The sequence below is a fragment of the Haliotis rufescens genome, unplaced genomic scaffold, assembly GCF_023055435.1.
Source record: "Haliotis rufescens isolate VD_foot unplaced genomic scaffold, xgHalRufe1.0.p SCAF_29, whole genome shotgun sequence".
NCBI lineage: Eukaryota > Metazoa > Mollusca > Gastropoda > Lepetellida > Haliotidae > Haliotis > Haliotis rufescens.
In genome coordinates this window covers 1,292,765-1,306,829 of record NW_025963990.1, presented here as the reverse complement: position 1 = coordinate 1,306,829, position 14,065 = coordinate 1,292,765, and the positions used below count along the sequence as shown (strand labels likewise).

The following is a 14,065-nucleotide window of genomic DNA, read 5'->3' as shown; positions in this document are numbered from 1 at the left end:
ATGACAATAAGTACCATATTTAAACGTATTTTGGTGTGACGCGCCCGGCGATCAAACCCGGATCTTTTGTTCGCCGGGCAGATGCTTTATCCACTAGATCTTTGTTACTAAAACTCCCATTGTGCATGTAAACCACCTAATTCAAAGTATCATACCACTGCAATTTTCAGAATTTGGAGGTGGAGTTTCTTTTGGAATGGGAATAGGCGTAGGAGCTAAGATCCTTGGCATGACGGCGTTTGGTCAAGTAGTTCCCTATGGAAGTGCCTTTGTATATGGAGAACTTGGCATTGGATTCATACTGTATGGAAAACTGAGACTTGATGGCTACTTGATGAATATTGCTTTCACATCCAGGGCTGAGATAGGATTCTATAAGTTTCCACTTGATTTAAGGTTGGTATTTGACATCAATTGACACTCTTGGCAGTGAACTTAAAAAGTTTAGTATTGTTTAGTAATAGTTTATATAAATAGTTTAGTCAGAGTCAGCATGTCTCCATAGTATGTCTAGGGCTTCCGTTATGCCCCAACTTGGAACACATGATACATGTGGCGTCTTGTTCTAAATTCGCCTCTGTTCATCCAGCAGTGAGTGAAACCATGTAGAATATAGACGCCGAGTAATATAAGTATTGTGTTAAGTAAATGTGTGTCTTATACAATAGCAATATGATATTATTGCAATTGTGGAACACATTTTCATATCACTTGTAAAATGCGATCAATGTTAGTCTACATAAGAAAGTAACATTACCCAAGGAAACATCTGCCTCATTTGCAACAATCTCTAGTTTGACCATGGATATGGAACTGGTCCCTCTGGAGATAACCCTGCGGGGACTAGTTACCCTGGAGGTCGACCTCTTGCTCGTCACGTTCAAGAAGATATTGTACCAGGCAGTCATCTGGCGATATGCGACTCCTGTGATAAGGAAGAGAATGGTAGATACAGGCAAGAAGGAGGAGGACAAGTCTCCACCACAGTTCCTCAACTATGTGGACAAAACTGTACGTTTTAGAATATTTTGAAAGTTTAGAATTTCAGATGCAATCGACAGCGTATGGCGTCTACATTTCTCAATTTCTTCAGCTCTTTAAATATGTACATTTAGCTTAAAACTAAGCTTTTCTATAAAATTAGTCCATCAAAGGCCTAGTTTATTCAGTCCAGAAATGCTATCATAAAGCTAGAATGTGACACGTGATGTGTTACAATGATGCGCGATTCTACGCCATTTTATTATGTTTACATGGAGACTTCACACGTCCTTACTAATAGGCGCTGACATTAAGTGACATTTGAGCGAATGCCGGCTACTACTGGTAGAGCAGGACATGCTTGGGGTTACCGAATAGTACATATGTTCAAAAGCTAGCTATAGTATACTTTATGGTCCCTGTAATACCACGAGGAGTCAAGGGGACAAAGCAATGCATATATGATCTTTTTCTTTCAGGGTGGTTCTGGTCGAAAGAAGAGGGCAGTGTCCACATCACGGAGCTGCTTCGTGAGACAACTCCCCGATAGAGACTACACAGAGCCGGCTGTAGAGATAGCTATAGCTGCCCAGGATGACCGGAGTCAGGTCCAGATCTTTGTGGATGCTGGGACCAAACCTGGACTCAGTGATGTCCTCAGAAGTCTCAGCCTTGGTGGACCATCTTCAATTATCACTCAGGTATGCAGGGAACGTTGGTGAATATCTATGTCTTAAATATTACTTGGAATGATGTATGTCATGGTCAGTTGAAATTATTTCCCTCTCCCACGTTTTACTGTTGATTTCTGCCTTTGGCTCAACACCACCCTTCTCCCATGCGCTGGTCTGAAGTGAATCAGCCTTTGGAAAATAACCGCCCCTATCCCTAGTGTTGGTCTAAAATGAATCATTCTTAGGGACAACCCTGACCTTCTCCCTCGTTTTGATCTAAAGTGACTCAACCTTTGGAACAACACTAGCCTCCCCCCTTCCGTTGGTCCAAAGTGAATCAGCCTTTGGGACAACACTGACCTTCTCCCTCGTGTTGGTCAAAAGTGACTCAGCCTTTGGGACAACACTGACCTTCTCCCTCGTGTTGGTCAAAAGTGACTCAGCCTTTGGGACAACACTGACCTTCTCCCTCGTGTTGGTCTTAAGTGAATCAGCCTTTGGGACAACACTGGCCTTCTCCCTCGTGTTGGTCTAAAGTGACTCAGCCTTTGGGACAACACTGACCTTCTCCCTTGTGTTGGTCTAAAATGACTCAGCCTTTGGGACAACACTGACCTCCTCCCTCGTGTTGGTCTTAAGTGAATCAGCCTTTGGGACAACACTGGCCTTCTCCCTCGTGTTGGTCTCAAGCAATCTCATTAAAATCAGATCTTAGTTCTCGCTACTGCTAAACTAAGATCTGAGGACATCCCATTACGGGTCACGTCAGACCGACCTTGCGCGAACTTTGACCGACAAATGGAATGAACAATCAGAAGGCAGCTTTCTCGTGCTTTACGGCACTTATTTCAAATTGGCGACTAGCTTCGAAACATATTTTGACAAATTCTCGATTACAAATTTGAAACCTGAACAAGAAAACCCATTCTGGAATGGCTAATAGATGGTCAAGATTTTAAGGATTCAGTCGTTAAACCCGTAACTATCGCTCGGAATACCCCATGTTTAAGTTTTCGGGGTTGCATGATCAGAAATCACATTCCGACTGTCACTTTCATAATCTGGTAAGCGACGTCGACGCTCTGATTGGTCGGATGAAAGGTCGTTCTGACGTGACCCCTAATTGTATGTCTTTAGATCTTTGTTTAGCGGTAGCGAAAACTAAGGTCTGATTTTATTGAGATTGGGTCTCAAGATGCTGGAAACTGAGAACAGTTTTATCTCTTTTTCAAACAATGTTGCAAATACATTAACTATCAAGAATGGTCATCCGACGTTGCACTCATACACTATATTTAGATCTAACACTGCTCCCAAGTTCAGTCTACAAGCTCTATCATCTTGTAGATCCTTAACAAAGTTCAGATGTGGTACCTTTATTTTAAATATTCAACTGTTTAGAAGATCAAAAGTTAATTATATTGGTTTAGCTATGTGCCAGTATTGTTTAAACTTGCAGGAAGATGAATTTCATATTTTGATTGAATCTCCTTCGTATGCAGAGGAAAAAAAGAAAGATATTTCTAATTTCTACACCAGTAAGCCACACCAACAAAAATGTGTACATCTTCTTAAAATCCAAATTAAACATAATTTTACGACTCGCTATTTTTTTAAGACTCAAAAGATAAATGTAAATCACATATAACTGATCTTAGCAGGCGCCCTGTACATACTTTTTTTGTAAAACTATCACTGTACCAATGACCTCATGGCAAAAAATACGAATGTCTGTCTGTCTGTCTGTCTGTCTGTCTGTCTGTCATAATTAATATCATTCTTAAATATTTATGCATTTCTTCTGGGGAGAGCGAAAAGCACTCTCCTTTGCTACTGTTCTTAATTTTCTCTCTTCGTGTTTCCCATAATGTTCAAACACATATATACATCTGCAGACTGTGTATGCTGTTCGAATTCAACATATTTACATTCCGTAGCACTTTAAAGCACTATGTTTAACGTCAGATCAGTTAATACATTGCACATTTCTAAAGCTAATACAAGTGCAGATAGTTTAGATTTAAGTCACTAACAAAATTTCAGGTTTTCCAGACCGTTCATGCATGTTACATGTTGGATACATTTTAGGTTTACGACATATACACTTTAAAGAAGGTAAGGGATACTCGGAAATACCTTAAAGTTTCCAAATTTGTAAGAGGTATTAGTTTCTGGTAATAGTTGTATGGTAATAATGAACGAAATGGAAACACCGGTATTGACAATAGATGTTATGACCGCCAAGGACGATAGGAGTAAGATGGAAAATTTCAAAGTTGACGTTTTTGGATCAGTAGTGCCTAATGCCGCTACGACTTTTCAACCATTCATTCACTCGAGGAGGCATAGTGAGTCTCACAATGGCGATTTGTGGGAGTCTGTCCAACTCCTCTTGTAGCTAAGTTCAGCCAATGTGGTCGGCGGCCTGTGACGCTGACGCACAAGTCTCCCTATCATGTCCCAGATTTGTTCACTGGGTGAAAGGTGTGGGCTCGTTGCTTTCCTTGGCATTCTATGGATGTTGTGCTGCTGGATGTGAGCATTGAGACGATTCGTGCACTTTGAATACGGGCGTTATCGTCCTGAAAGATTCAAAACACACTCAACTTACTATAATATAGCTATTAAGTATCTATACATATAAAGCACCGTAAAGTTCTAACTCTCAGGCACAACATAGTAATAATTAAATTAGTGGAGTAAGATTGAACACAGTTTTAATTGGCTAGCGCTTTCAACTCGTACCACGTACGAGTCTCATCAGGCCATAACTGAATAACTGAAATGAAGTAGTAACATAAAGTTATGTGACGTCATAACATTTACGAGAACTATAACGTCACAATACCAAGGTGACAATGTACAAATAACTTACACCTTTACATTTAACTTTGGCGCGTATTTATGAATGAAATGTTGCTCTTTTTGAAACAAGGTAGGTTCATGATCAAAATTTAGCTTATATAGTGGGAAAACTAAAACGTTGCCGCTTTCACATGTATCTAAATGTTCACTGAGTGGAATCGTGCGGTTATGTGGCTGCTTTATTTGTGAACGGTGAAGATTCATTCTTCTTTTAAGACAGAACTTAAATTAAAATATCCATGTTTTAGCGATTTTCGAAGAATGCCCATGGCGTCCCCGTCTTTTTCACGGTGTATGGTAAGAACAGCGCAGGCGCGAGATCAACCGTCACTTGCAGCATCCCAACCTATGACGTCACGCCTCCTGGTGGCAGACTGACACCAGACTTCAGTTCAACCAGTAACCCAGCTGAGCTGAGAGGGAATGTGGTGGTGTATGAAGATTCAGATCTGGTTAAATCTTCCGTGGGTGTTGGACTGGGAAGGGGAATCTATGGAGATGAAGTCATAGCCTACAACTCTGTCAATCTCAAGGACAGGACCAATGCACACTATGACCGTAAGGAAAAACAATCTGCACAAAAAACCACGAAAAACTGTGAAATGGTAAAATAGATCAACAAAATAATTGGAAAATGTTATATGCTTACACGATGTTCTTCAACTTGCAATTTTTATAAAATAATTATATTTTTGAGAAATGAAGTTGTAATACGTTTTCGAAATGTGTGCATTCAATGTAAACGTCATATGTGTTACTGTAGTTGAAGCTATGTCATTGTCAATCATTTTATGTGCATTACAACCATACCACTATACCCATATTATACAATTCGTTCAATACGAGAAATGGTTTAGGATGCTGTCTTTTTATAGGCAAGAACTAATTTGTCATTACCCTTGTTACAAAGTGTGGTAATATCTCCAAATAATATATGATCGTATTTAGCAGGCTGGATATGTGAAAGGCGATTGTTGTTACTCCTCACAGCTTCATCTGATAATTTTGGCCACGAAGCGCTGAAACATTTCTCGGGTCTGAAGGACGGCCGCCTGATTGGTCCAGTGTTTGCCGAGTTCTTCAGTTTGAACCATGCCGGGTCTTGTGTGAAGGAGTGTATGAAGTTCTCGGAGACCAAATGTATGAGCGTCAACTACGACTACGGCCCGAAAGGACATTGTGAACTATTAGAGGGTATTGAAGGACATGACCACAAAATGTTCATTGTAAGTATAGATGAGGCTTGGTTATGTGATATTATCCATTGTATTTTATCTCCTTTTGATGATAAATACCCTTGATTCATTCACTGATGCAGCTTATCAAAATTTCTCTCACGCATGAGTGGATTTTATATATTATATATTTAGCAGTGTTCAATTCAAAACGGAACTGTGGTGGTGAAAGGGGTCAAGGTATTTACCCGAATAGAATGAAGATGGGATGATCTGGTTTATCGAGGACGGTTATTTGGAGGCTAAACGGTTAAATATATGGAGTCGGACAGTTACACATAACTAACCCCCAAATACACTGAATCACTGAAATACAAAATTGTGACCGACCATGGGATAAGGGACCTTTTGGGTGAAAAAACACATTTTGACTTTTCATTATATTATGAAACTACAGCATCTTCGGAACCCAAAAAAACAATTCACACATCACTGAAGTAAGTTGATGTAAAAAGTATTTATGACGTCATAGCACAATTGTATCCTAGCACCCATAAGGTCCCTTTTCTCCTGGTGGGTCACGAATGTTGACAGAGGAAACTTACACGCTACGGTATCAGCATGATCAAGCACCATCAACTATGTCATACATCGTGACGACCCAATACTCAATTGGTGACGGAGATCGACATCGTTTATTACATTATAAACCACGTCTTAGACTGGTAATATGACAAAATGACGCTGAAACATGTGTGTCATAACACTTGCATGGAGCGTGGTTGACTGACACACGAATTTTGACCTTTCTGGTTGATTCATTCATTTAAATACCTGTTCATAAATAAAGCTACAAAATCCATAATCATACCATATCTCTCCCAAAAGCAGTATCTGTTATACCCTATTCCTATATCACAGGCGTGTGTTTATGAATCACTATTAAGTATTGATGATAACAGGTGTTCGCGAAAAGGTTGCAAGTCAATTGTTCATCTGAAAAAACATAGGAACACGTGGTCCAAGTCAAAATAGGGAATTGCATCGGACATCATTTTTGACATTCATGCGTCAAATTTGGAAATGTGTTCCACATGCCCATCATAACTTTTCGAAAGCTTTGCTAAGTCCTTGCCTTGAAATATATAACCGTGATCAAACAACTTTTAAACAGGAATTGTGTGACTCTTTTTGAAATCTTTGAATAAAGAGTATGATCGATTGTACCTCAAATTTTGTGAAATATAGGCACCAAAGGTTTGAGCTGCTGGAATACCCTCGAAATAAAGAGAACGTTCAAGAAATAAAAGCGACAAAACCCTTTCCATATTCATAAGAAATCACTACTGAAAGCAGAGTCGATTGTCCAATCTCGACTATGCCATAAGTATGTGTTTATGAATCACTATCAATTAGTGATGACACCATGTGTTCGCCAAAAGTTGAGCGTATCCTACCACACCTTTGGCACCCGTCACAAAAACATGCAAAGGGAAGTCAATTATTCAACTGAAAAAAACACGGGAACAAAGGGTACAAGTCAAAATAGGGAATTGCATCGGACATCATTTTGTCATTGATGCGTCAAATTCGGAAATGTCATTTTATGAAAGCTTTACTGAGGCCTTGAATGTTGTAACCTTGATCAAATAACTTCTGAGCAAGAGTCGTACGACGTTCTTTGAAATGATGATAGAAAGAGCATACTCGACTGTGTCTCAAAAGTTGTGAAATGTAAACGCCAAAGACTGAAGCTGCTGGAATATTGCTCGACATTATGGAAATTTGACTATTGGAAAGTTGAAGTCATTCCTCTTGGCATACAGTCTTGTGGAGAGTGTTTATTCATCTTTATGCATAGATCTAAATATGAAATATTCCCTTAATTGGAAGGGAATTGGCTATTTCATGTTTTTTGACCGATATCATCAATATACCTGAAGCTTAATTTAAAGTTCTTGGCCAAATTACCTTGTTTGACTATGGCAATCCGAACAGAAATTCAGATTCATATGCATACAGAAACGGATCGGCAAGAAGGGGAGCACAATTGGTGCCCATCGGGGTACCTACTTGACTTAATGTCCTAAACCCAAAACTCACATCGATGTTATCAATGAGGAAGTCCAGCATTTGACAAAATGTTTTCTCACTAAACTTCATATGACATTTGCCTTCATTTTTGACAAATGTTCCTGCACCATATTCAGTGAATAAAAGCAAGGCCCATGAGAGGACTTAGGGAACTCCAGGATTAGATCATTATCATCTCCCAGCACAAAACCCTTTCCACAATCATAACAAATCTTGAAAGGTCGTTTGTACGATTCCGACTACATCACGATCATGTGTTTATGAATCATCATTAAAGTGTGATAACACCAGGTGTTCGCGAAAAGATTAGCATATTCTGCCGATGTCACCCATCACAAAAAGGTGCAAAGGCAAGTCAATTGTTCATCTGAAAATCACAGGAAATGTGACAAGACACACAGGACAGCAGAATTTCAGATTCATATGCATAAAGGAACAGATCAGCAAGAAGGGGAGCACAGTTGTGCCAATGGGGATGACTATTTCCTGCCAAAATGTCTTATCCCTAAGTGTTACATAGATGTTATCAATGATGCAATCCAGCAATTCACATATTGTTTTCTCACTGAACTCAAGATGACATTTGCTTTCATTTTTAACAAATTATCCTGAACCTCTTAAGACAGATATGTAACAAGACCTATTGTCACAACATTTAGTGACAAGTGCATATAAGTGTTTATGGGATGGTGATGATTAATGTTAAAAAATCAAATGTTTTGACATCATTGAAATTAAGTTCTTTTCTGAGAACTTTCAAACATTCAAGCTAATACTTGGAGCTTTTGAGAATCCGCATGGTATTAATACCACGTATCTCAAGTGCTGTCTTTGAATATGAAGAAAGTCCTTCCTTGGTTGCATTTTGGATTATGGTTAATGTTTGAGACAGGGATTAGGTGGTACATTTGCTGGACCCAGCAATATATCTCTCTTTGTCCGATTGTAATTTAGCTTTAGAATCCAGTGTAGAAGAGTAATGGACATGCCTTCAGGTTTTAGGAGTCAAGTCAAAAGGTGGTGGTACGGATGCATGGTTTGGCAGATGCCTTCCTCAGTTAACATACTGCTTCTATGTGTGGCATTCTTTGATAGCTCATTTCTGGTGTCCCTCGCCTTGATATTGCTGGAATATTGCTACAAGCAGCATAAACCCATAGGGGGAACATTTTATATTCCTTTCAAAGGGTTGTACATCAGGTTACAAACTTACTCACTCACTCACTCACTCACTCACTCACTCACTCACTCACTCACTCACATACTATTTAATATGTCACTTATACCAAGATCTTTGATCACGCAATTATTGTAGTGATGCTTACATATAATGGTTACTACACATTTTTTATGTAGGGCAGCCAGACAATTGGACAATTGGCTTGGGCAGAATTATTTATTCCAATTCTGTTTTTTCCTTTTCATTTGTGCATTCTACAAATGGCAACAACAAGCAGTGACTTAACCCACTCTGAAAGACATTCAAACACGTTCCTGTTTTATGTTTGCCCTACTTTGGGCTTATGCATCCATAATTATTTTAAAGTTGTGGTCCCAATTGGTAGGGGGCAGCTCACAATATGTTTCTCCATATTTGAGTTACCGATGAAGGTTGTAACTGCCAACAAAAGAGAAGTCACCTGTGCTTATATGACCGTATGGCAAGTCGTTTCACATTTATTACGGAATTACAGATATCTTCAAATGTTTTAAAGATATCCTGAATTAAATTGAAGATATCTTCAATTCATCGTGAATGGAATTGAAGATATCCTAAATACAGATAATTGTAGATATCTGCAATATAATTTAAGATATCACAAAATGAATTAAGCTAATGGTGAAGCATATGCATATTCTGGATTACAGAAAAGAATTGCTGATATCTTAAATTCTATTATTGATATCAAAATATGATTTAAAGATATCAAAATGTCATGTTTCGTTATGATGTCAGTAATTCAATTCCTGATATCTTGAAACTAAATACAGATATCAATAATTAATTATTGATATCTTCAATTGTTGCCATTATTAAAGATGTTACTTAAATAATGTTACTTAAATTAGATAACTGATATCAATAATTGATATAAAGAAATCATCAAAATTATAAATGATATCTTTAATTGGATTTTTGATATCAGTAATGGTCAGCCTAAATGATATCTTGAATTGAATTAAAGATATATCTAATTGGATTAAAGATATCTAAAACGAATTAATGATATCTGTAATGCATTTATGGATATGTATAACTTATTTCAAGATATCTTGAATTGAATTTAAGATATCTTGAAATGATTTCTAATATAGTTATGTACAGTAAGATGGTAATTGTTTAATGATATCTTAAATACAATTAGAGATATCACAAACTAATTTGTTGGTATCACCGTAACATTTTAAGATATCAGTAATTGTAATATGGACATCAGAAATGAATTCAAGATATCTTGAATTATTTTTTTTATATCTTTATTGATATTTTTGAATAAAATACCGATATCTTTAAAACAATTGAAGATATCAGTAATTCCGTAATGTGAAAAAGGCTTGCCATATGACCGACAGGTTGGTAACAGTATGATAGAGGAAGTTACATCATGAGCTGCCAAGTCCACGTTCTGTAAAACGTTTCTACAATTGAACAACTTGGATGAGATGGTGTTCGTATAGGAAAATGAAACCGTTGGTGGTTGATGAAATTTGAGTGAGTGAGTGAGTGAGTGAGTATGGTTTTACGCCGCTTTTAGCAATATTCCAGCAATATCACGGCGGGGGACACCAGAAATGGGCTTCACACATTGTACCCATGTCGGGAATCGAACATGGGTCTTCGGCGTGACGAGCGAACGCTTTAACCACTAGGCTACCCGACCGCCCCGATGAAATTTGAAATATAGTAGGACCCTTTTGGAAGTTCAGCGTACAACATGTTGTTTCATCAATTTCAGATGTGTATATACCACAAAAAGGCAAAATAGAGGCGATAATGTAGTGATAAAGGTTTGCCATTCATAAGCTTTGATTTCCCAAATAGCTATATATCTCTATTTAGTTCGCAGGTGTGTTCTTGTATGCGAATCTATGGATACAATTTGCATATGGTGTATTCATACGCACTTTCCCCGCATTATAAATACAAGTAGACATAGCTATATTTTGTTGACAAATGATAGAAATCATCGTTGGTACAAAATAGGATACTCAATTCGTCACAATTTTATATCAAGTTATTTTGTGAAAACAGAGGATTGTTTATGCCTATTCCAAACATAAGCGACAGACAGTAAAAAATTATTCCACTAGGGAAATGGATAGTTCGTTTAATATACTGTAATATAAATATTACATTGATATAACATTAAATCATGACTAATGGTAGAGTATAACTTTTCTAAACACTCCAGGGAAAAGCCATTTCGACACAAGATATTTCCGTACCCTCATGTGTTTTTGTTCAAGAAATCCATTGGATGTATGCATCATGTAATATCTGGTAACCAAATATCATGTTTATCCTTGTAGTATGATCGGTATGCTCACTTTGAGAGACTTGGAGTTGGTCTTGCCCACGAGTTCATCTACAAGGATCTGTCTCTTCGTCACGGCGTCATGTACTACTTCAACATCCACCTCATCAACGACCTACAGTTCGAGTCCATCCTCCATAGCAAGGGTGTTGTGGTGGATGTTACACCTCCCGAGCCAGGTAGGATTTGACCTTGACCTTGATCTGTTGTGTGTTAGTACATTGTGTATCACCTGTATGTTATTATCTTTCCGAACTGATGACAGAGTTTACCAAACTCGGTAACGTATTCATCTTGGGACATCCTGTTCCACATGTACGTCCTGACGCTGTTATGACATTAGCGACGTATTGTTGAATGGTTCATTCTTTCCTCGTGGCTGATACTGTATTTGACATGATACATTGATCACTGAAAACAAATATGCTCTACTTTCAGCAATGTTTTGTACTGCACACTGACTTGAAAGAATTACATTGAATCAGATTTTATGGTTCATTTTTGCAAATATCCCGTGTTAATCTCTACCTCTTGTGTTTCAGGTCCACTGGCTAATGTGAGTCTGGATGTCCTGGAGGTGACCTCGTGTGAGAGTGTGGTTCCAGATGACAGACCGGACTGGGAAGTCAGGTGTCGAGGTGTTAACAGTCAAATTAAAAACCACAGGTGAGAGACAGTTTTTCATAGACATTACCATGTTGAAGACAGGGTTTTATTGATCAAAATATATGATGCAACCCTAAGAAGAATATATAAACTTATGTATCTTTGTGTCTGTGATGATTTGAAATACAGCTTTAAATTAAGGTGGTATTCATCTTACATGTAGCATGGCCATTAACTGACAATCAATCAATGGCAACTGGTACTGGACATATAACCTGATACACATGCCTATCAACATTTTCCTAGTCTGATGCTAGGTTCACGATTGCTTTTACAAGTATAGGCAGGCATATTTCATGAGTGAACACCTGGTGTCATCACTTATTTTCAATTATTCATTCATTTACTTTAGACCGCTATTTTCCCTTTTACGCTCATGTTTACCCTTTTCGGGAACACCTGGTGTCATTACTGACAATAATCCATAAATTCAACAGTCATCACTATGTCAGTTTATGCTTTATTATTTCGCCAGACTCTTCTCTGCCGTTGACGTTGGCGTTATATTTCCAAGAAGAAAACCTAACGATCACAACATCCTTAGGTCACGGGGCCACTGGGCATGTGGACCATTTAAAAAAGTGTTTTTGTATCTATCGCAAGTGACTTGAAATTACTGTTCAAAGTAAGCGTTCTGTTTTCAGGACAATTCATGACGGAACAGGGTCAAAAACCGTTTTCAACGGAGACACACCCCTCACCGATCTCCTGTACACCAGAGCAAACAGATACGTATCAGGTCCGTGAAACATTAAATATAAAGGGAAATTCAACTGTATGAGAATATTTTCGGAGATATGGCTAAAATCATTATTTTGACGTCAATATTTTAATAGTAATTTTCTCCATGTATCATTATGTTCTTAACTAGAAGGAGTAGATGCATTCTTTGTTTTGGTATTCGTTATATATCATGAACTTCCATTTTTTCATTTATGAGGCTAGTTATTATGCTTAAAATCCTCACATAAATTTAAGCGACAGAGCCATTACCCCAGTCATAATCTATCTCTATTCCTTAACACAATTTGAACAGTACTGTACAATTCATGCATAAATAAACAATATATTTAGGTTTAGGGTATGGACCATTCTCATATGCAAAATAGTCTAGTTCGCAGAACAGATATGAATCAAAGCGACAAAACCCATTCCATATTCATGTGAAATTTCTGCTAAAAAAGAGTCCAGTTTACGATTCCGACTATGTCATGAGCATATTTTGATAAATCACTATCAAATAGTGATGATACAAGGCGTTCGCTAATTGGTGGGCGTGTCCAACCCTACTGGTGGAACCCATGCAAAGACAAGTCAAGTGTTCACCTGAAAGAGAACACGGAACACATGGTACAATTCAAAATAGGCAATTGCATCAGACATCATTTTTGTACACCCCACCTCAAATTTGGAATATTCTCAACATGTCTTCCATAAAACTGCCTGACCAAACAACTTTTAAGCAAGCGTCGTTTGACGCTCTTTGAAATCCTTGTAAAAAAGCAAGCCCAATTGTTCCTCAAAAGTTGTGAAATGTATACATTCACAAAGGCCTGGAGCTGATGGAATATTGCTACATTAAGGGAATGTTGACTATTGAAAAGTCTTCCCTCTCATCTTAATGTTGTGGAGAGTTTCGTATCACTCTTAATCTTTATGCATACATGTAGATCTAAATGAAACAGATGAGGCAGTTTTACTGGTCTTTTTATTTCTTGTTCACATGGGAAAATCAGTGGATGGGAATTAGTTTTTTGATCATTTTTGAACGATAACAGATCATCGATATACCTGAAGCTTAAGTTAAACTTAATGGGACAGATTCCCTGTTTTGACTTTACCAATCCGAGCAGAAACTCCGATTCATGTGCATTAACAAACAAATCTGCAAGAAATGGTGCCCATGAGGATGCCTACTTCTTGTCTTCAAATTTCACATTAATGTTATCTAGGAGAAAAACCAACATTTCACATATTGTTATCTCAATAAACTTAAGACATTTGCTTTCATTTTGGACAAATTGTCCTGAATCTCTGAACATAGTGATGAAACTACATCCCTAGTATCACTTTG

General features: G+C 37.9%; 2 protein-coding genes across 2 annotated transcripts in view; both read left to right on the top strand.

The window, feature by feature from the left end:
* Nucleotides 1–14,065, top strand: part of LOC124125168 — a 225,518-nt gene that overhangs the window by 154,968 nt on the left and 56,485 nt on the right. The gene's annotated exons all lie outside the window — the stretch shown is intronic.
* LOC124125166 overlaps nt 1–14,065 on the top strand; it is a 148,882-nt gene that overhangs the window by 116,657 nt on the left and 18,160 nt on the right. Inside the window, exons 83-90 of the mRNA XM_048402759.1 lie at nt 171–396; nt 795–1,011; nt 1,461–1,682; nt 4,769–5,078; nt 5,511–5,746; nt 11,321–11,504; nt 11,868–11,991; nt 12,636–12,730. Of these exons, the coding sequence (XP_048258716.1) occupies nt 171–396; nt 795–1,011; nt 1,461–1,682; nt 4,769–5,078; nt 5,511–5,746; nt 11,321–11,504; nt 11,868–11,991; nt 12,636–12,730 (1,614 nt within the window). The remainder of the gene's footprint in view (nt 1–170; nt 397–794; nt 1,012–1,460; nt 1,683–4,768; nt 5,079–5,510; nt 5,747–11,320; nt 11,505–11,867; nt 11,992–12,635; nt 12,731–14,065) is intronic.